Source organism: Neoarius graeffei, chromosome 18, assembly GCF_027579695.1.
Source record: "Neoarius graeffei isolate fNeoGra1 chromosome 18, fNeoGra1.pri, whole genome shotgun sequence".
NCBI lineage: Eukaryota > Metazoa > Chordata > Actinopteri > Siluriformes > Ariidae > Neoarius > Neoarius graeffei.
Genome location: NC_083586.1, coordinates 58620389 through 58643249, shown reverse-complemented (window position 1 = coordinate 58643249; position 22861 = coordinate 58620389). Strand labels below are relative to the sequence as shown.

The following is a 22861-nucleotide window of genomic DNA, read 5'->3' as shown; positions in this document are numbered from 1 at the left end:
ACTTGAATGATCGGATGATACACGGACCCTTTTGCCACCACAGAGATCTAAAATTAATTCATTATGTATACTGCTTATCCATCAGGGTCACAGGGGAAGCTGGAGACAATCCCAGTTGATTTTGGGTGAGAGGCAAGGTTCAATCTGGAGACGTCACCAATCTATTACAGGGCTACGCATGGACTAATAACCATCACACTCACATTCACACCTATGGGGGATTTAGAGTAGCCAGTTAACCGAATCCACATGTCTTTGGATTGTTGGAGGAAACCAGAGCACCCCGAGGAAACCCCGCAGGCACGGGGAGAACATGCAAACTCCACACAGAAAGACCCCAGTTGGCCACAAGGTTCAAACCCAGAACCTTCTGAGGTGACAGTGCTAACCACTGCACCCCTGTAATCTAAAATGAAATGAAACAATCCCACATCTATGAATGGATATAATCACATGTTATAGAGGAAGTGACGACAAATATTCCTCATTAATACGTCTATGATTTAGGAAAAGATATAAGGAGTAACACTTATGTCAAACAGTAACTCATTTCTGAGCATCAGTTACTAGCACTGATATTTTTTAAAGCTAGATGGCCTTTCAATTTCATAAAATCAATGAAATTTAGTTCCTTCTGAAATGTGGTCATTGTGATATATGTTTATTTCTGTAATATCTCAAAATATCAGGCCATTCTGTGGCTGGGAAGTTATTTAATTTGAGGGGATTAAAGCAAATAATGTGCATGAAATCGCTCAATTTGCACAGTCAAGCAGACAGAGGAAGTCCATGTGTGTGTGTATGTGCATGCGCAGGTTTACCTTTGAGCGTGCACTGACAGTTCCATCATTCTGTCGCTAAACGAACAGCTGATCACACTGAGGTGCTCGCTGAGCGCCGATATTTATTAGCTTGGTCCTGCGTTTCCTTTCCTTCTTATATAACATAACGACTTTTCTTCTCGCTTTCTGTTACTGTAGTCGGTCTTTCACATTTCATTCGCACACTCACGTCCTCCATTTTTCTCTCCTGTTTCAAATTTGTATCCCACAATGCCTTGTGTGAACAGGGAAAGCCCACTACATGATGTGATGCATGACCTAGTATCTTGCATTGGGTCATGGTGAAGCAGGAAAAAATAGCAGAGAATTTAGGGCCATGTGGCCTTAAATTCATTAACTGTTCTATTTAAAAAAAAACCTATAAAGTGAACCATAGCACCGAGACTGCTCTACTTTGTGTGTCAAACCACATCAACCTGGCTTTTGACAACCATGATGACGTCGTGTTGGTTATGCTTGATTTGTCCTCAGCATTTGATATCATCGACCACAACATTTTGATTGCCAGACTACAAAGCAGATATGGAATCATTGGCACTGCATTGGACTGGATCATATCTGATCTGACTATGCACTCTCAATTAACAGTGATTAATAACTCCAAATCTGAGCCATTTGTGTTAGAGTATGGTGTCCCTCAAGGTTCCGTTCTGGGTCCTTTGCTATTTTCCTTGTATGTTGCACCCATTGAGGATATCATTTGTGCACATGATCTACAGCCAATGTTGTATGCTGATGACACCAAAATTTATCTTGTGGTGAAAAGGTCCAACCATCTACCTTGCACTGGCAAACTGGAATGTTGCATTCAGGATGTCACTAACTGGATGTTTAATAACAAACTAGTTTGTAAGAATATTAAGACTGAAGTTGTGCACTTCTCTTCTTGTGACCTACAAAATCATCCAATCAAGTCAATTGTGATGAACGGAACAAAGATCAAGATGACTTCTGAAGTGCGTGATCTTGGTGTAATGTTTGACAGCAACTTCACTATGGTATCTCAAATAAACAGTATATGCAAGTCTGCTTCATTTGCCCTTAGACGCATTGGCACTATTAGAAAGTTCTGGACCAGCGCAATGCTGAAAACCTTATCCATGCATTTGTAATTTCTAAACTTGATTACTGTAACAGTCTTCTCTATGGCCTTCCCGACAAACAAATCAACAAACTCCAACGCATCCAGAACTGTGCTGCACGTATTCTAACCATGACAAGGAAATCTGACCACATTGCTCCTGTTCTCTATGATCTTCACTGGCTCCCTATTCACAAGCGTATTATCTTCAAAATACTTCTGTTGACTTACAAGCCTGTCAGTGGCTCTGCACCGAAGTACCTAAGTGATCTCTTGAGGCTCCACCAACCAAGACGAATTCTGTGTTCAAGCAAGGATCATCTCAAGTCAAGTTTGTTTATATAGCGCTTTTAACAATAGACAGCTTTACAGAATTTGAATGACTTAAGACATGAGCTAATTTTATCCTTGATCTATCCCCAATGAGCAAGCCTGTGGCGACCGTGGCAAGGAAAAACTCCCTCAGATGACATGAGGAAGAAACCTCGAGAGGAACCAGACTCAAAAGGGAATCCATCCTCATTTGGGCAACAACAGACAACATGACTATAACATTAACAGTTTTAACATGAAGTCAGTTTCATTGATGTTATAACTCTTCATTGATGGAAACTTGAGTGCAAAACTGTTAATGACAACTGCAGTCCTAAAGTTAGCAAGTCAACTGTAGTCCTCAGCCATAAAAGCATTACTGTAAGTGTCCAGAGCATCTTCCAAGTGTGACTTTCAACTGTCCATATGGGGCCATCCTCCACAGGAGCGAAGTGATGAGATTCCAACCAGACATAGGGCATCAGGATGGATCAGGCAGGTCCGAGGAGCAGAAGAGGTCAGCATCTCGATCTCAGGATTGATATGTAACTCAGAGGGATAGACAGGGGGAGGAGAGGGGAGGGGGGAGAGAAAGAGAGAGAAAATACAGGTTGTTAGGTATGCCCAATGTCACCTGAATAAGTAGGACGAGCATACATTTTGCGCTGAGTACAAGCAGGGACTCCGGCAAAACTATGACAGCATAACTAAAAGGGGAGAGTCAGAAGGTAACACAGGCATGAGGGACATAAAGCAGCAGCCACTACACCGTCAACAAACTCGAGTGAGCAAGCGAGTGAGGGACTGACAGCATCCTTACATCCCAGTTTACCAAAATCTCTATGTCTGAGGACCCTCCAGATCTACTCCTTTACCTCAAACACCATTAACAAAAGGCTTGACTAAACAGATATGTTTTCAGCCTAGACTTAAACGCTGAGACTGTGTCTGATTCCTGAACACTACTTGGAAGGCTGTTCCATAACTGTGGAGCTTTGTAGGAAAAGGCTCTGCCCCCTGATGTAGCCTTCACTATACGAGGTGCCAGCAGATAGCCTGCACCTTTTGATCTAAGTAGGCGTGGCGGGTCATAGAGGAGCAGAAGTTCACTCAGGTACTGTGGTGCGAGACCATTCAGTGCTTTAAAGGTCAATAGTAATATTTTATAATCAATACGAAATTTGATTGGGAGCCAATGCAGTGTGGATAAGACAGGGGTGATGTGGTCATATTTTCTAGTTCTAGTAAGGACTCTTGCTGCTGCATTTTGAACTAACTGGAGCTTGTTTATGCACTTATTGGAACATCCAGACAGTAAGGCATTACAATAATCCAACCTGGAGGTAACGAAAGCATGAACTAGTTTTTCTGCGTCGTGTAGTGACATTAAATTTCTTATCTTAGCAATATTTCTGAGATGAAAGAAAGCTATCCGGGTAATGTTATCAATGTGAGTTTCGAATGAAAGACTGGGGTCAATAATCACCCCGAGGTCTTTTACTGCTGCATGTGAAGAAACAGAAAGGCCATCCAGAGTTACTGTGTAATCAGAAAACTTATTTCTAGCTGCATGTCGTCCTAGTACAAGTACTTCAGTCTTATCAGAGTTAAGCAGAAGGAAGTTAATAAGCATCCAGTGTCTAATGTCCTTTACACATTTCTCAATTCTATTAAGCTGGTGTCTCTCATCTGGTTTTGCAGAAACATACAACTGTGTCATCAGCATAACAGTGGAAACTAATACAATGTTTACAAATAATATCACCCAGAGGTAACATATATAAAGAAAAAAGCAGTGGACCCAAGACAGAACCTTGTGGAACACCAAACTTTACCTCAGTATGTCTAGAAAAATCACCATTTACATCAACATACTGATAGCGATCAGTTAAATAAGACCTGAGCCAGGAGAGGGCCGTTCCCTTAACTCCCACAACATTTTCTAGTCTATCCAGAAGAATGGAATGATCAGTGGTATCAAATGCTGCACTAAGGTCAAGCAACACAAGCAGCGAGGCACAGCCCTGATCAGACGCTAACAGTAGGTTGTTTACTACTTTAACCAGAGCTGTCTCTGTGCTATGATGAGGTCTAAATCCTGACTGATACATTTCATGGATGTTATTCCTGTGTAAATATCAGCATAACTGCTGTGCCACAGCTTTTTCAAGGATCTTGGAGATAAAGGGGAGGTTTGATATTGGCTGATCATTGGGCAGCTGACATGGATCAAGGTCAGGTTTTTTAATCAGGGGTTTGATAACTGCTAGTTTAAAGGATTTGGGTACATAGCCAATCCTAAGAGAAAAATGTATTATTTTTAGAAGCGGTTCAATTACTTCAGGTATTATCTGTTTGAGGGGCGGCACGGTGGTGTAGTGGTTAGCGCTGTCGCCTCACAGCAACAAGGTCCTGGGTTCAAGCCCCGGGGCTGGCGAGGGCCTTTCTGTGTGGAGTTTGCATGTTCTCCCCGTGTCCGCGTGGGTTTCCTCCGGGTGCTCCGGTTTCCCCCACAGTCCAAAGACATGCAGGTTAGGTTAACTGGTGACTCTAAATTGACCGTAGGTGTGAATGTGAGTGTGAATGGTTGTCTGTGTCTATGTGTCAGCCCTGTGATGACCTGGCGACTTGTCCAGGGTGTACCCCGCCTTTCGCCCGTAGTCAGCTGGGATAGGCTCCAGCTTGCCTGCGACCCTGTAGAAGGATAAAGCGGCTAGAGATAATGAGATGAGATTATCTGTTTGAATAGACATGTAGGTAAGGGATCTAATACACAAGTTGAGGCTTTTGATGCAGAGATTAATGAAAGTAATTCAATTTCTCCAACGGGAGTAAAACATTCTAATTGCTGATCTGATACAGTTATATTGTTAACTACAGGGTCACTTACATTGTCTGACCTTAAATTAGTAGTTTGAATTTTTTGTCGGATATTTTCAATTTTGGGCGGCACGGTGGTGTAGTGGTTAGCGCTGTCGCCTCACAGCAAGAAGGTCCGGGTTCGAGCCCTGTGGCCAGCGAGGGCCTTTCTGTGCAGAGTTTGCATGTTCTCCCCATGTCCGCATGGGTTTCCTCCAGGTGATCTGGTTTCCCCCACAGTCCAAAGACATGCAGGTTAGGTTAACTGGTGACTCTAAATTGACCGTAGGTGTGAATGTGAGTGTGAATGGTTGTCTGTGTCTATGTGTCAGCCCTGTGATGACCTGGCGACTTGTCCAGGGTGTACCCCGCCTTTCACCCGTAGTCAGCTGGGATAGGCTCCAGCTTGGCCTGTAGAACAGGATAAAGCGGCTAGAGATAATGAGATTAAATTAGAGTCAGGTGTTTTCAATCAATGGGGTAACAATCAGGTGTGAGTGGGCACCCTGTTTTATTTAAAGAACAGGGATCTATCAAGTCTGATCTTCACAACACATGTTTGTGGAAGTGTATCGTGGCACAAACAAAGGAGATTTCTGAGGACCTCAGAAAAAGTGTTGTTGATGCTCATCAGGTTGGAAAAGGTTACAAAACCATCTTTAAAGAGTTTGGACTCCACCAATCCACAGTCAGACAGATTGTATACAAATGGAGGAAATTCAAGACCAGTGTTACCCTCCCCAGGAGTGGTCGACCAACAAAGATCACTCCAAGAGCAAGGTTTGTAATAGTCGGCGAGGTCACAAATGACCCCAGGGTAACTTCTAAGCAACTGAAGGCCTCTCTCACATTGGCTAATGTTCATGAGTCCACCATCAGGAGAACACTTAACAACAATGGTGTGCATGGCAGGGTTGCAAGGACAAAGTCACTGCTCTCTAAAAAGAACATTGCTGCTCATCTGCAGTTTGCTAAAGATCGCATGGACAAGCCAGAAGGCTATTGGAAAAATGTTTTGTGGATGGATGAGACCAAAATAGAACTTTTTGGTTTAAATGAGAAGCATTATGTTTGGAGTAAGGAACACACTGAATTCCAGCATAAGAACCTTAAACCATCTGTGAAATATGGTGGTAGTAGTATCATGGTTTGGGCCTGTTTTGCTGCATCTGGGCCAGGATGGCTTGCCATCATTGATGGAACAATGAATTCTGAATTATATCAGAAAACTCAAAATATCAGGAAATCTGTCCATGAACTGAACCTCAAGAGAAGGTGGGTCATGCAGCAAGGCAACGACCCTAAGCACACAAGTCGTTCTACCAAAGAATGGTTAATGAGGAATAAAGTTAATGTTTTGGAATGGCCAAGTCAAAGTCCTGACCTTAATCCAATCGAAATGTTGTGGAAGGACCTGAAGCGAGCAGTTCATGTGAGGAAACCCACCAACATCCCAGAGTTAGTTGAAGCTGTTCTGTAAGGAGGAACGGGCTAAAATTCCTCCAAGCCGGTGTGCAGAACTGATCAACAGTTACCAGAAAGGTTTAGTTGCAGTTATTGCTGCACAAGGGGGTCACACCAGATACTGAAAGCAAAGGTTCACATACTTTTGCCATTCGCAGATATGTAATATTGGATCATTTTCCTCAATAAATAAATGACCAAGTATAATATTTTTGTCTCATTTGTTTAACTGGGTTCTCTTTATCTACTTTTAGGACTTGTGTGAAAATCTGATGATGTTTTAGGTCATATTTATGCAGAAATATAGAAAATTCTAAAGGGGTCACAAACTTTCAAGCACCACTGTATATTATTACTCAAACATATTTTGAATGAGATGAGATAATGATCTGAGAGAACTTCAGACTGTGGAAGTGTGACTATATTTTCTACTTTAAACCCACATGTTAGTATTAGATCGAGGGTGTGACCACCATTAAGGGTTGGTCCTATGGCATTCTGATTAATCCCTACTGAATCTAAAATCGACACAAATGCTGTTTTCAAGGGGTCTTCTGGGTTATCAAAGTGAACATTAAAATCTCTGACAACGAAACTTCTCATCTCATCTCATTATCTCTGGCTGCTTTATCCTTCTACAGGGTCGCAGGCAAGCTGGAGCCTATCTCAGCTGACTACGGGCGAAAGGCGGGGTACACCCTGGACAAGTCGCCAGGTCATCACAGGGCTGACACATAGACAACCATTCACACTCACACCTACGGTCAATTTAGAGTCACCAGTTAACCTAACCTGCATGTCTTTGGACTGTGGGGGAAACCGGAGCACCCGGAGGAAACCCACGCGGACACGGGGAGAACATGCAAACTCCACACAGAAAGGCCCTCGCCGGCCCCGGGGCTCGAACCCAGGACCTTGTTGCTGTGAGGCGACAGCGCTAACCACTACACCACCGTGCCACCCAACAACGAAACTTTGTCGAAGGAAATAACCAGGTCTGAGATAAAATCTGCAAATTCAGAAAGAAACTCAGAATATGACCCTGGGGGTCTGTAAATAATAAGTAACGGAATTAACTGGGTAGACCTATTTTTCGAAGCTACATACATTATATTAGTATGAAGAACTTCAAATGTATTAAATTTATAACCAGGTTTGTGTGTTACACCTAGATAATCATTATAAATAACCGCAAAGCCTCCTACTCTGCCAGTTAGACGAGGCTGGTGTATATAACTGTATCCAGGAGGATTAGCTTCATTTAATGCTATATATTCATTTGATTTAATCCATGTTTCAGTTAAACAAAGGACATTAAACTCCTGATCAGTAATAAGTTCATTAACCATTAGCGCTTTAGATGTAAGAGATCTCATATTTAATAGCCCCACCTATAGATCAAAGGTGCTGGCAGCAGCTGTACAGTTAGTATGACCTAATTTTATATTGATTAGGTTACTGGAACAAACTCTCTGAGTATTTCTACTTTTTTGTTGAGCTCGGGGAACAGACACAGTCTCGATGTAGTGGACCCTGAGTGACGACTCTGTGCAGCAAGCAGACAGTCGGTTTAGCCTGTTCATCTGCTCCCTGGCCTTGGCTCTGGATTGTCAGAAATTAACTAGACCTGTTCTGAGACTATGACCTATGCTGCAAGAAATGAGAGCAGCACCTTCTCGAGTGGGATGGATACCGTCCCACCCTAACAGGCCAGCAGTGCACTCAAAATTAGTCCAATTATCTATAAAGCCCACACTGTTTTCAGAGCACCACCTAGACAACCAGCAGTTCAGCGACCATAACCTGCTGTAAGCTACATCGCCACGCCACATTGGGATGGGGCCAGAGCATACTACAGCATCGGACATCGCCTTCGCTAATTTAAACACCTCTACAAAGTTACTCTTAGTAACCTCAACCTGATGAAGGTGTATATCATTAGCTCCTGCATGGATAACTATCTTTGAGAACCTGTGCTTGCTTAGGACCCTAAGATTACCTGCTACAGTATGTCCTGCGCCCTGGCTCCCGGTATACACCTGACTAAAGCTGCTGGTGCCCCTAAAGGCTGAGCTAATTTCATGTGCCATATGATAGAGTCCCCTGTAACCAGAGCTCTTTCAGGTTTCTCAGTGGGTGCATCACTAAGGAGAGCAAACCCGTTCGACACGTGAAGTGGAGAGGCATGGTGCTCCCATGGGCAAGCCTCAGCAGTAACTTTGGCACCCATTCACCCCGCTGTAAGGGCTCTAATGCCGGAGTTGGGGGATTACTAACTCCACGTAGGGCATCCAGACTTTCCCCTACAGAAACTACACTGCTCTCATTCTCACTGGCTTTCTCTAAAGCCTGGAAACGCACTTCTAAAACTGCAGTCATCTGCGCTTGTCAAGTCCTCAGTTCAAGACCAACAGCTACAGAGCATGAGCATTCTCTACTTGTGCCCCCAGACTGTGGAATGCTATTCCATTGGAGATACGTGAAGCACCCTCTTGTGAAACTTTCAAGAAAAAACTAAAAACTTACTTGTTTAATCAAAGATAACCATTCAACATTGTTGATCGATATTTTTAGATATAGTGAATATGCATTTTAATATGACATTTTTTCATAACATATTATCTCTATTTTGTAAGAGCATTGAGATTTGCATGGAATGCATTCAAGAAATAAATTATTATTATTATTATTATTATTATTATTATTATTATTATTAAAACTAATAAAATTGGAAGTCTGTGACTTGAATTCAGTAGCTTTTGGTCCACTAAACAAAAATAATTGGGTGTCGGGGAAAATTCTTTTTATGACCTACACTTGAAAAATCTGAAAGGCTGCATAATGTATTTATACTAAATGTGTAATAAGCTTATCTTGGCCATTATTATTCACAAAATCTTCAAGGAAGTGACAAGATTGGCCGAGATAAGCTTATTACACATTTAGCGTAATGAAATGTCAATACACAAGAACACTGTTGTAACTTTTATGTTGTGTTTGATTCCAGCTACTGCACTTTTAACATTAACATCAATAACATCATTAACATCAAGATCCTGTATTATTATCCATACAGGACACTTTATAGATGGAATAAAAACATATGTTCTATTCCCTTCTCGTGGGTTTCATTCATTTGGCTCGATAGCATGCAATATTGCTAGCATATCGCTTATTCTACGTGTATTACGTCACTCTAACCAATGGAGAATTAACGTTGAATATGGTTTACGATATTGCATGGTTGTCAAGACAACGACGTCACACGTCGGAGATGTAAAACTTCTGCGCTAGCGAGCGACTGGGACAATTTGTAAACAAACATGGCTGCCAGGTTTGCTTCATTAAATATGGAAGATTTTGAGAGAATTTTGAAAGAGAAAGATGCATTGAATACCCGAAAGGAGTGTGTATGTAGAATAATAATAATATTGGCTGGCTTTTTCATGGTATATCAGATCTATTCCATTCAGCGACTCATCTTTGACTCATTCAGTATCATGCTAGCTGGATGGAATATACAATATCTGATAGACCATGAAAAAAGGCCAGCCAGTATTATTTAAATATCTCACCGTGGAGCTGAATGAAGGTGACGGACCTGACTATTAGCATTGCAACATGCTCCAAAAATTTACTTTTAATTCATTAATTACAAAAATGATTACTGTAATAATATTAAAAGGGAATGATTTGGATGACAAATGTGTTTTGCTGCTCTTGTTTTAATCAATGCATAGATAAGAGACAGAGGTTTCTGTTGGTTGCTTCGAGATAGCAGGTTAGAATAGGCACAACATCTCCATATAAGCCATAACATATTGAAAATATATGAATATTTGTCAATATAATCCATATACAATATATCTGGTTACACACCCAGTGAGAAGGAACTGATGAATTTCTATAGTAACATTGAACATTATTGACATACAGGAAAGTAAATATGATAAGAGGTTAGTGAAAGTGAGTGTGATTGTGTGAGTACATGGAAATAAAAAGTCAGGATGACATTTGAATCCCGTACAATATGATCTGGACATTTCAGCCACAGTTGGCGAAGTACTTTGATGGATCTACAGACTGACACTCCTGTTTGATGATTATCTTCATCCTGTGAAATACAGCAGAAACTCAGTGAGCGATGAAGCATCAGACACTTTTGCATTAAAAACTGTCTGTACAGACAAGTGTATTGGGTTTACAGTGTTTTGTTTTGGGTTACTGCACAGAAACAGTGTCTTAAGCTCATAAAGTTTGTGCTGAATGTTAGTACCAAGGAAAAACAACCAGTGAACTAGCAACAGAATCACAGGCAGCCAAAGCTCATTGATTTGCATGGGGCACAAAGGCTAGCCCATATGGTCCAATCCCACAGAAGAGCTTATTAACTTTTTCAGTTTGTACTACAGCAGCTCTTCTGTGGGATTGGACCATATGGGCTAGCCTTCATGCTCCATGCAAATCAATGAGCCTTTGATGCCCATGACCCTGTTGCCAGTTCACCAGTTGTCCTTTTGATCCTTGGAGCACTTTTGGTAGGTACTCACCACTGCATACCAAGAACACCCCAAAGGATGTGCCATTTTGGAGATTCTCAGACCCAGTCATCTACCTATCACCATTTGGCCCTTGTCAAAGTCGCTCAGATCCTTACGTTTACCCATTTTTCCTGCTTCCAACACAACAGCTGCAAGAACAGTCTGTTCTCTTGCTACCTAATATATCCCAGCCCTTGACAGGTGCCATTGTAACAAGATAATCAGTGTTAATGTTATTCACGTCATCTGTCAGTGTTTTTAATTTTATGGCTGATAGGTGTATATTTCATTTTATGTCCTGTATATCATCACCATAGTCATCTTTCAGGCATCTTTTTAAAAAAATGCTCATTAAAAATAATAAACAGTCAGAATTGACATGTCCCATTGTCACCAACGTCATATTTTCTATTTTGAAATGAAAAAAAATTGCAAGTGAGATGTTCTAATTTATCCTAATCTGCCCTTCTTATGACTCGCTAGTCAGTAACTGCTGACACACAGAGAGAAGGTCTTTGCTGCAGCTTGGGATGTGGGTGAAACGAGATGCCATGCACTTACCATATAAGGACCATTACAGGATACACCCTAACCACAACCCTTGTGCATCATAGTCCCCTATACAGTGGATATAAAAAGTGTACTTACCCAGTTCAAATGCTAGGTTTTTCTCATCTCATCTCATTATCTCTAGCCGCTTTATCCTGTTCTACAGGGTCGCAGGCAAGCCGGAGCCTATCCCAGCTGACTACGGGCGAAAGGCAGGGTACACCTAGGACAAGTTGCCAGGTCATCACAGAGCTGACACATAGACACAGACAACCATTCACACCTACAGTCAATTTAGACTCTAAATTGACCGTAGGTGTGAGTGTGAACCTGCATGTCTTTGGACTGTGGGGGAAACTGGAGCACCCGAAGGAAACCCACGCGGACACGGGGACAACATGCAAACTCCACACAGAAAGGCCCTCGCCGGCCACGGGGCTCAAACCCGGACCTTCTTGCTGTGAGGCGACAGCACTAACCACTACACCACCGTGCCGCCCCGCTAGGTTTTTCTGATGTAAAGAGACTACGATAAATAATTTCAAAACTTTTCCCACCTTTAATGTGACCTATAACCTGTACAATTCAATTGAAAAACAAACAAATCTGTTCAGGGGAAAAACATAAAAAAAAATGTACAATAAACTGGTTGCATAAGTGTGCACACCCTTAAAGGAACAGTCCACCGTACTTCCATAATGAAATATGCTCTTATCTGAATTGAGACGAGCTGCTCCGTACCTGTCCGAGCTTTGCGCGATCTCCCAGTCAGTCAGACGCAGTCAGACGCGCTGTCACTCCTGTTAGCAATGTAGCTAGGCTCAGCATGGCCAATGGTATTTTTTGGGGCTGTAGTTAGATGCGACCAAACTCTTCCGCGTTTTTCCTGTTTACATAGGTTTATATGACCAGTGATATGAAACAAGTTCAGTTACACAAATTGAAACGTAGCGATTTTCTATGCTATGGAAAGTCCGCACTATAATGACAGGCGTACTAACACCTTCTGCGCACTTCGGCAGCGCATTGATACAGAGCTCAGATATCAATGCGCTGCCGAAGCGTGCAGAAGGTGTTAGTAGTCTATGGAAGTCTATATCTATGGATATCCGCCATACCTTTTGGAATTGTGTCCAAAAAGTTCAACTTTGGTTTCATCAGACCATAACACATTTTCCCACATGCTTTTGGGAGAGTTGATGTATTTTATTTGCAAAATTTAGCCGGGCCTGGATGTTTTTCTTAGACCCTACCTCATAGTCCAGACATATGGAGAATACTGGAGATTGTTGCCACATGTAGTACACAACCAGTACTTGCCAGAAATTCCTGCAGCTCCTTCAGTGTTGCTGTAGGCCTCTCGGCAGCCTCCCTGACCAGTTTTCGTCTTGTCTTTTCATTAATTTTGAAGGGACGTCCAGTTCTCGGTAATGTCACTGTTGTCCCATATTTTCTCCACTTCTTGATGACGGTCTTCACTGTGCTCCATGGTATATCTAATGCTGTGGAAATGTTTTTGTCCCCTTCTCCTGACTGATACCTTTCAACAATGAGATCCCTTTGACGCTTTGTAAGCTCTCTGTGAACCCTGGCTTTTGCTGGAGGATGCAATTGAGTAAATCTCTGAACTTTATTTGGGGTTCATCAGAGTCATTTTAATTGATGGCAGGTGTGAACCCAAAAAGACTGAATGCTGTAAATAAATCAAAAGGTGCTTCTACAAAGTATTAATTTAAGGGTGCGCACACTTATGCAACCAGCTTATTGTACGTGTTTTATTTTTTATGTTTTTCCCCTGAACAGATTTGTTTGTTTTTCAGTTGAATTGTACAGGTTATAGGTCACATTAAAGGTGGGGAAAGTTTTGAAATTATTTATCGTGGTCTCATTTTTTTACATCAGAAAAACCGATCATTTTAACGGGGTGTGTAGACTTTATATCCACTGTATATATATCCACATTCACTGGATATAAGCAATCGCACGCTCTGATTGGCTACTCTACTATGAGGATATCAGCTCAAATACTGTGAGTAGAGAAAAACAAAATGACGGAGCATGTTGCTAAACCAACCGAGGAAAAAATAAAAACTCTACTTGAAAACAAAACCCCAAAAAGACAAAAAAGCAACAAAATATGGAATGAAAGTATTTGATGGTAAGAACGTATCTTTTTTATTTTTCAAGAATTATTATTATCGCATTTTTCACAAATTGCTACTATCATTTCACCGGTTTGTTTTCATTCTAAGCGGAAATGATTTTGTCGGACGTTTTGTGTAAAGTTTTTATTTATCGAATTTGCAAAAAATAAAAATAAAAATGCTCTGTTTCACAAAATCCAGTGAAAAATGGGTGGAGGAAATAAAACAGTTATTCCACTCCATCTTGGTGCTACATGCCTCGTCAGCTGTCAGCTCATGTACGACTCGATTTCATAGAATAATGTTAAATATATATGAAGATGCCCACAGAGTAGAATTCGACCTGATCCAAAGCCTCCCAAGATCCTAAATCTTAATCTTTAACCCACCCTACAACATGGAACAAGAAACACACTTATCCAGCCTGAAACAATGAGTTGTCTCCACTCCCTGGACCTTTGGTTTTACTCCGCCCAGGTAGGAGGAGCTAAATCAGGTCCAACTCCACCCCCTGGATTTTTGATTCTGCAGCAAAAGGTACTTGTTGACGCTTTTTCAGTACAGCTCTTCACTATCCAGTTTCCTTCAACCAAGGCTCTGAATTCAATTTTGTACAAATACTGATGGGCGGCACAGTGGTGTAGTGGTTAGCGCTGTCGCCTCACAGCAAGAAGGTCCTGGGTTCAAGCCCCGGGGCCAGCGAGGGCCTTTCTGTGTGGAGTTTGCATGTTCTCCCCGTGTCCGCGTGGGTTTCCTCTGGGTGCTCCGGTTTCCCCCACAGTCCAAAGACATGCAGGTTAGGTTAACTGGTGACTCTAAATTGAGCGTAGGTGTGAATGTGAGTGTGAATGGTTGTCTGTGTCTATGTGTCAGCCCTGTGATGACCTGGCGACTTGTCCAGGGTGTACCCCGCCTTTCGCCCGTAGTCAGCTGGGATAGGCTCCAGCTCGCCTGCGACCCTGTAGAAGGATAAAGCGGCTAGAGATAATGAGAGATGAGATGAGACAAATACTGATGGTATGAACAAAATATTTATTTAAAATATAAATTTAATCAGTATCAGGGTTCATCTACGCAGTTATACTGGCATGTAAACACACAGGCATTGCAATGACTAGCTGTCATTACTACAATGTGTGTACTGTATCTGTGTTTGCCTGCAACTTACAATTTCTTATACAGAGTCTTCAGGCAAGCAATGTCATCAGTGATGTCATCATCAGTCAGAGCTTTTTGAAAGGAGAAAAGAGGCAAAGTTAGCACATGGGTATGACTACAGGGTCAGTAGATATTTAGATAAAATATACTTCAAAGTGGGCGGCACGGTGGTGTAGTGGTTAGCGCTGTCGCCTCACAGCAAGAAGGTCCTGGGTTCGAGCCCCGGGGCCGGCGAGGGCCTTTCTGTGCGGAGTTTGCATGTTCTCCCCGTGTCCGCGTGGGTTTCCTCCGGGTGCTCCGGTTTCCCCCACAGTCCAAAGACATGCAGGTTAGGTTAACTGGTGACTCTAAATTGACCGTAGGTGTGAATGTGAGTGTGAATGGTTGTCTGTGTCTATGTGTCAGCCCTGTGATGACCTGGCGACTTGTCCAGGGTGTACCCCGCCTTTCGCCCATAGTCAGCTGGGATAGGCTCCAGCTTGCCTGCGACCCTGTAGAAGGATAAAGCGGCTAGAGATGATGAGATGAGATATTTCAAAGTAGGGCTGGAAAATATAGTGATATAATATCTCATCTCATTATTTCTAGCTGCTTTATCCTTCTACAGGGTTGCAGGCAAGCTGGAGCCTATCCCAGCTGACTACAGGCGAAAGGCGGGGTACACCCTGGACAAGCCGCCAGGTCATCACAGGGCTGACACATAGACACAGACAACCATTCACACTCACATTCACACCTACGCTCAATTTAGAGTCACCAGTTAACCTAACCTGCATGTCTTTGGACTGTGGGGGAAAACCGGAGCACCCGGAGGAAACCCACGTGGACACGGGGAGAACATGCAAACTCCGCACAGAAAGGCCCTCGTCGGCCACAGGGCTCGAACCCGGACCTTCTTGCTGTGAGGCGGCAGCGCTAACCACTACACCACCGTGCCGCTGATATAATATCTATATTGTGATAAATTGTCACAATACACTTCTCTGAGTGCTAAACTGACTGGAAGTGCTGATTACATGTTAAAACTTTATTATAATAAAAATATTAGTACTACAAATTTCTATAGAAATGTAAAAAAATGTATTCAAATAATTTATTTCTGTAGAAATTCAATAAAAGTCTTATTGAAGACTGTTTTACTGGCAAACTATATATCACATATCATATCATGCTATAATATTTGCAGTCATATCACCCACTCTGACAGTAAAGCATTAAGACATTCCATAAATATACTTTAATGTAGACAGAAGAAGACCTTAGCATGCTCTTTATACCCTACTAGTCATCCAGAGTATAGTCACAGACTCCCTGTTTGCATCACAATTCTCATGGTGACAAACACCATGTGCTCATACTTGTTTCTGTTATGGTCCTGTCTCCATTCCCCTTGTTTTGTCCTGTTTTGTATTAGTTATTTTAGTTTTCTCATTTATACTTCACTGTGGCTAAGATTCTTTGTAAAATCTTGTCACCTAGTGCTTCCTTATTTCTGTTTTCTGGTCCCTTGATTTTGATCCTCGCCTGTTTTTATGGGTCTGGTGATATACAACCCAAAATTCCATAAATTTGGGACACTCTGTAAAACACTAAATAAAAAACAGAATATGATGATTCGCAAATTTTGGAAACCCACTGAAAACAATACAAAGACAACATATCAAATGTTGAAACTGAGAAATTTTATTGTTTTTTGAAAAATATTTGCTCATTTTGAATTTGATGTGAGCAACACAGGGCGGCACGGTGGTGTAGTGGTTAGCGCCGTCGCCTCACAGCAAGAAGGTCTGGGTTCGAGCCCCGTGGCTGACGAGGGCCTTTCTGTGCGGAGTTTGCATGTTCTCCCCGTGTCCGCGTAGTTTTCCTCCGGGTGCTCCGGTTTCCCCCACAGTCCAAAGACATGCAGGTTAGGTTAACTGGTGGCTCTAAATTGACCGTAGGTGTGAATGTGAGTGTGAATGGTTGTCTGTGTCTATGTGTCAGCCCTGTGATGACCTGGCGACTTGTCCAGGGTGTACCTCGCCTTTCGCCCGTAGTCAGCTGGGATAGGCTCCAGCTTGCCTGCGACCCTGTGGAACAGGATAAAGCGGCTAGAGATAATGAGATGAGATGTGAGCAACACATTCCAGAAAAGTTGGGACAGTGGCAACAAAAAACTGACTTCCGGTGTAGCGACTAATGGAGTAGGACGCGTTTCTCCGAGCTCCTGCAGCAACCTTTAAAAAAAAACTATTTTAGGTACACCTTTTGTATCCTTTTTCGGTGTGTGTGTTCTCCACCATTATAATTTGAATTTAACGCCATCTTTTTGCCGATTAAAATGCCGCCAAAGCCTAAAGTACCTGTACAACCACCGTGGCCTGCTTCGCACGTTGCATCCCCGCCTTGTAGTGACTCCCCTTCTGGTCTGGCCGAAGCCGCAGGTGGCGCTGCTTTCCACAATTTTAAGGCCGAGCTGCTCTCGTCACTCCGTGTTGAGATGTCGGCTATTTTTAAAACTGAGCTTCAGGCTGCCTTGACCGAAAACTTGTCAATTATAAAGACTGAGCTACAGGCAGTGAAGTCTGAATTATCTAGTAGCATTACAAACATCCAGTCTGATGTGTGCACTCTGAAGACTACCGTAGGTGAAATGGAGACATCGCTGTCCTCCTGCGCCGACGACATTACTACCTTACAGGCTAAAGTGGAGCATCTGTCAACTGAACTGACGAGATTGGACAATAAATGCGAGGATTTGGAGGCGAGATCGCGGCGCAATAACATACGGCTAGCGGGCATTCCCGAAGATTTTTCCACCTCCTTTACTGCTACAGCTGTTTCCTCTCTGCTCAAGAAGGCTTTTAAGCTTGAGAAGGAGCCTCTCGTGGACCGCGCTCATCGTACTCTCCAGCCGAAGCCGAAGCCCGGAGAGCGCCCTCGCCCCATAATCGCTCATTTGCACTACTATACAGACTGTGTGGACATACTGCACCGAGCCAGGGCTCAGCAACGGATCAAGACTGGAGACATGAGTTTTTCTGTCTTCCCCGACCACACTCCGAGGATGGCCCGTGCCCGAGCCTCCTTTAATGAGGTCCGACGCCGACTCCCAAAATACCGGGGATTCGCTTTGGTTTGCTGTACCCGGCGCGCCTCCGGGTCACTCATAACGGTGCAGAGAAGGAGTTTAAATCACCAGAAGAGGCCAGCGCATTCATCAGATCACTCAATAGTGAGAGAACCGAGAAATGATACACAACCTTGAGGAAGCAGTGTTAGTTAATATTGACAGTTATTACTTTTATTTCATTTGTTTCCTCTTTTCTTCTTTCTTTACTATTCTCATATACGCACACTGTGTGGTTTTCAGTTTTCACTTCAACTTGGACTTGATTGGTTGTACCGTTATGTCAAATGTTGCTAGGCCTGCAGGAGCTCAATCCGAAGCTCGATAGTCATGCTTAAAGCCGTAAGTTTTTGTTTTGGGGATCTGACTCCTTGTGGAGTTAGCACTGGGTTCTCCATCGTTTGGAGATGGGGTTGTTGTAAGTGCAATGGGGTGGGGGGTTCAATCTGTGTGTTTTCTTTTTTGTTTTATTTTGTTTTTTTGTGTTTTGTTTTTGCGTTTTCCCCCCTCTTTTCCCTTCCTTCCCTGGGGGTCCGCATTCAGTCTATTTCTATCTCTAGGAACTTAACATATGTCCACCAACGCTCGTACTTCTGATATTCCACATATTGGGTCCTCTGTGAGATTTTTGAGCTGGAATATTAAAGGCATGGGGAGTCCAATTAAGAGATCAAGGATATTTGCTCATTTGAAACGTCTTAAAGCTGACCTAGTGTTTCTGCAGGAAACCCACATGCGCGTCAAAGATCAGGTCAGACTTAAATGTTCCTGGGTTTCTGAGGTGTTTCACTCTAATTTCAACTCTAAAGCCAGGGGGGTTGCTATTTTAATTGGTAAGTCAATTCAGTTTTCAGCTTCTAAGGTGATATCAGACAAAAACGGCAGATACTTAATTGTTACAGGCACGCTATTCCATACTCCCATTTTATTAGTTAACATATATGCCCCCAATTTTAATGATCCACACTTTATGAATAAACTTTTTGAATGTCTTCCCTCATTGAACAACAGCCTTCTTATAATTGGAGGGGACATGAACTGTGTAATTGATCCCAACCTAGACCGCTCTAACCCACGAACTCTGACCCCTTCTTTAATGTCGAGGTCACTTTCATATTTTATGTCCAAGAACAGTTGCATTGATCCTTGGAGATTTTATAACCCTTGTACCAAGGAATATTCATTTTTTTCTCAGATGCATCAGTCTTTCTCTTGGATTGATTATTATTTTATTGATGCTAAACTAATTCCCAAAGTACTGTCTGTCAATTACCACCCAATTGTTATTTCTGACCACGCTCCTCTTTCTTTAGATATTCAGTTCTCTTCACAACCCCGGTACTCAACACCTTGGAGGTTCAATACATTACTTTTCTCAGATGATAAGTTCACCGAATTTATTGCAACTAAAATTGATGATTATATCTCTATAAATCAAAATGATATGGAACCCGTTTCTTGTTCTCTGCTGTGGGAATCATTAAAAGCATACTTGCGGGGACAAATTATTTCCTACTCTGCCCACTTGAATAAGTCCCGTAAAACCAAATTGCAAGAACTTTCTATCAATATCACCAAATTGGACCAGCAACTCGCTACTTGCCCCTTTCCCAGTTTACTTAAACAACGTGTTGATTTACAGACTGAATTTGATCTCATCACCACCAGTGATGCAGAGCGACTTCTCTTACGATCACGCTCCACATATTATGAACATGGCGACAAGGCAAGTCGGCTCCTGGCTCATCAACTACGTCGCCAGGCAGCCTCACGTATGATCCCTCAGATAAAAGATTCATCCGGCTCATTGCATAAGGATCCCACTACCATTAATTCTGTTTTTTCACTCATTTTACTCCTCTTTATATACGTCTGAATCTCCACCTGACACCACTGTAGTGAATTCATTCCTAGATGGCCTTAATTTTCCTCTGTTAAGCTTAGATGCTGCTAAAAAACTTGACTCACCATTAATGGTAGAAGAAATCACTCTCGCTGTGAGTAGCATGCAAAATAACAAAGCTCCTGGCCCTGATGGATTCCCAGTTGAATTTAAGAGATTTCAGTGGCAACAAAAAACTGAAAAAGCTGTGTAATGCTAAAAAAAAAAAAATAATAATTAAATTAATTGGCAACAGGTCAGTAACATGATTGGGTATAAAAAGATCATCCCAGAGAGGCGGAGTCTCTCAGAAGTAAAGATGGGAAGGGGTTCACTGCTTTGTGAAAGACTGCCTGGGCAAACAGTGCAACAATTGAAGAATAACGAAACATTCTCAATGTAAAATTGCAAAGAATTTGGGGATCACATCTCATCTCATTATCTCTAGCCGCTTTATCCTTCTACAGGGTCGCAGGCAAGCTGGAGCCTATCCCAACTGACTACGGGCGAAAGGCAGGGTACACCCTGGACAAGTCGCCAGGTCATCACAGGGCTGACACATAGACACAGACAACCATTCACACTCACATTCACACCTACGCTCAATTTAGAGTCACCAGTTAACCTAACCTGCATGTCTTTGGACTGTGGGGGAAACCGGAGCACCCGGAGGAAACCCACGCGGACAACATGCAAACTCCACACAGAAAGGCCCTCGCCGGCCCCGGGGCTCGAACCCAGGACCTTCTTGCTGTGAGGCGACAGCGCTAACCACTACACCACCGTGCCGCCCGGGGATCACATCATCTATGGTAAATAATATCATTAAAAGATTCAGAGAATCTGGAGAAATCTCTGTGTGTCAGGAGTGGCAAGCTGAGGTGAAGTGAGGACCCAAGAGCAGACTCAAAAACAGGCAGTGTTCAGAGAAAACCTTTAATGAAGTAGATGGCAGAGGTACAATAGGGCTCAGGCAAAAATCAGTGGTCAAAGAACGGGCCAAGAGGTCAAAAACACAGTGGAGCAGGCAGGCACAGTCAGGGACAAAAACTTTTTTACAGATGGTGTGATGTTTGCTTCCAGAATTTGCTGGTATTTATTCGAATCCATGCTTCCCTCGACCAACGAAATGTGCCCTGTGCCACTGGCTGCAGCACAACCCCAAAGCATGATCGATGCACACCCATGCTTCAGAGTTGGAGAGGTGTTCTTTTCCTGGAATTTGGCACCCTTTTTTCTCCAAACACAATCCAAAAGAACAGGCAGGCACAACAGGAGCAAAAAACTGGACAGAAAACTAGACACAATTCAAGCAGGGGGGACTCAAGAAGGCACAATATCAAAAGACTGTAGCGAGGTGAGGAAAGTCTACAGGAGACAGTCTAGAGTGGCTCCAAACAGTTCTTAAAAAGGCCCTGGCTGATGGGAGAGGAGTGGTAGCAGGTGTGGGAGTGCCTTCAGAGAAAATGGCCTTCAGCAAGGCAGGACTGAATTCCTGGCCCGGATCTGGCCTGGGAGTCCCACAAACTCAGGCATGGATGGACCAGACCAGACTGTGACACTGTGTGTAAGAGACAAGGCTGAAAACTGACACTGGATGCTTGTGATCTTCAGGCCCTCAGGAGACACTGCATTAAAAGCAGACAAGTGTCTGTAGTGGAAATCACTGGATGGGCTCAGGAACACTTCAGAAAACCATCGTCTGTGAAAACAGTTCATTACTGCATCCACATACCATATGCAAGTTAAAGCACAACTTTATTCATCACACACTTGTGAAATTCCTCTCTGCATTTAACCCATCTGAAGCAGTGAACACACACATACCCAGAGCAGTGGGCAGCCATGTTAACAACACCCAGGGAACAGTTGGGAGTTAGGTGCCTCACTCAAGGGCACCTCAGCCCAAGGCCATCCCATATTAACCTAACCGCATGTCTTTGGACTGTGGGGGAAACCGGAGCAAACCCATGCAGACAACATGCAAACTCCACCGGGGCTCGAACCCAGAACCTTCTTGCTGTGAGGCGACCATGCTAACCACTTACACCACCGTGCCACCCAGTTAAAGGTTAAAATCAGATTTGAACAATATCCAGAAACACCGCCACCTTCTTTGGGCCCAAGCTCTTTTAAGATGGACTGAGGCAAAGTGGAAAATATTCCTGAGGTCTGATGAATCAAAAGTAGAAATTCTTTTCAGAAATCATGGACACCATGTCCTCCAGGCTAAAGAGGAGAGGGACCATCCGGCTTATTATCAGGGCACAGCTCAAAAGCCAGAATCTGTGATGGTATGAGGGTGCATTAGTGCACATGACATGGGTAGCTTGTACATCTGGGAAGGCATCATTAATGCTGAATGATATATACACGTTTCAGAGCAATATGCTGCCATCCAGACAAAATCTTTTTTAGGGAACGCCTTCCTTCTTTCAGCAAGACAATGACAAACCGCTTTCTGCACACATAATAAAACTGCATGGCTCCGTAGTAAAAGAGCCCGGGTGCTAAACTGGCCTTCCTGCAGTCCAGACCTGTCTCCCATTTAAAACATTTGGTGCATTATGAAGCACAAAATACAACAAAGCAGACCCCAAACTGTTGAGCAACTGAAATTATATATCAGGTAAGAATGGGACAACATTTCTCTTTCAAAACTATAGCAATTGGTCTCCTCAGTTCCCAAATGTTTACAGAGTGTTGTTAAAAGTAGAGGTGATGCAACACAGTGGTAAACACACCCCTGTCCCAACTTTTTTGAAACGTGTTGTTGACATCACATTCAAAATGAGCATATATTTTTCAAAAAGCAATAAAATTTCTTAGTTTCAACAATCGATATGTTGTCTTTGTACTATTTTCAATGAAATATTTCCAAGATTTGCAAATTGTCATATTCTGTTTTTTATTTACGTTT

At 42.8% G+C, this 22861-nt stretch overlaps 1 protein-coding gene across 2 annotated transcripts in view; it reads right to left on the bottom strand.

Annotated features, from left to right (window-relative positions):
- Positions 1-10267: 10267 nt before the first annotated feature.
- Positions 10268-22861, bottom strand: part of LOC132866352 (uncharacterized) — a 31520-nt gene continuing 18926 nt past the window's right edge. For both annotated transcript variants that reach the window (XM_060899088.1, XM_060899087.1), the window contains exons 4-5: positions 14961-15021; positions 10268-10672 (exon numbers count right to left, since the gene is read on the bottom strand). In XM_060899088.1, the coding sequence (XP_060755071.1) occupies positions 10603-10672; positions 14961-15021 (131 nt within the window). In that variant the 3' untranslated portion in view covers positions 10268-10602. The remainder of the gene's footprint in view (positions 10673-14960; positions 15022-22861) is intronic.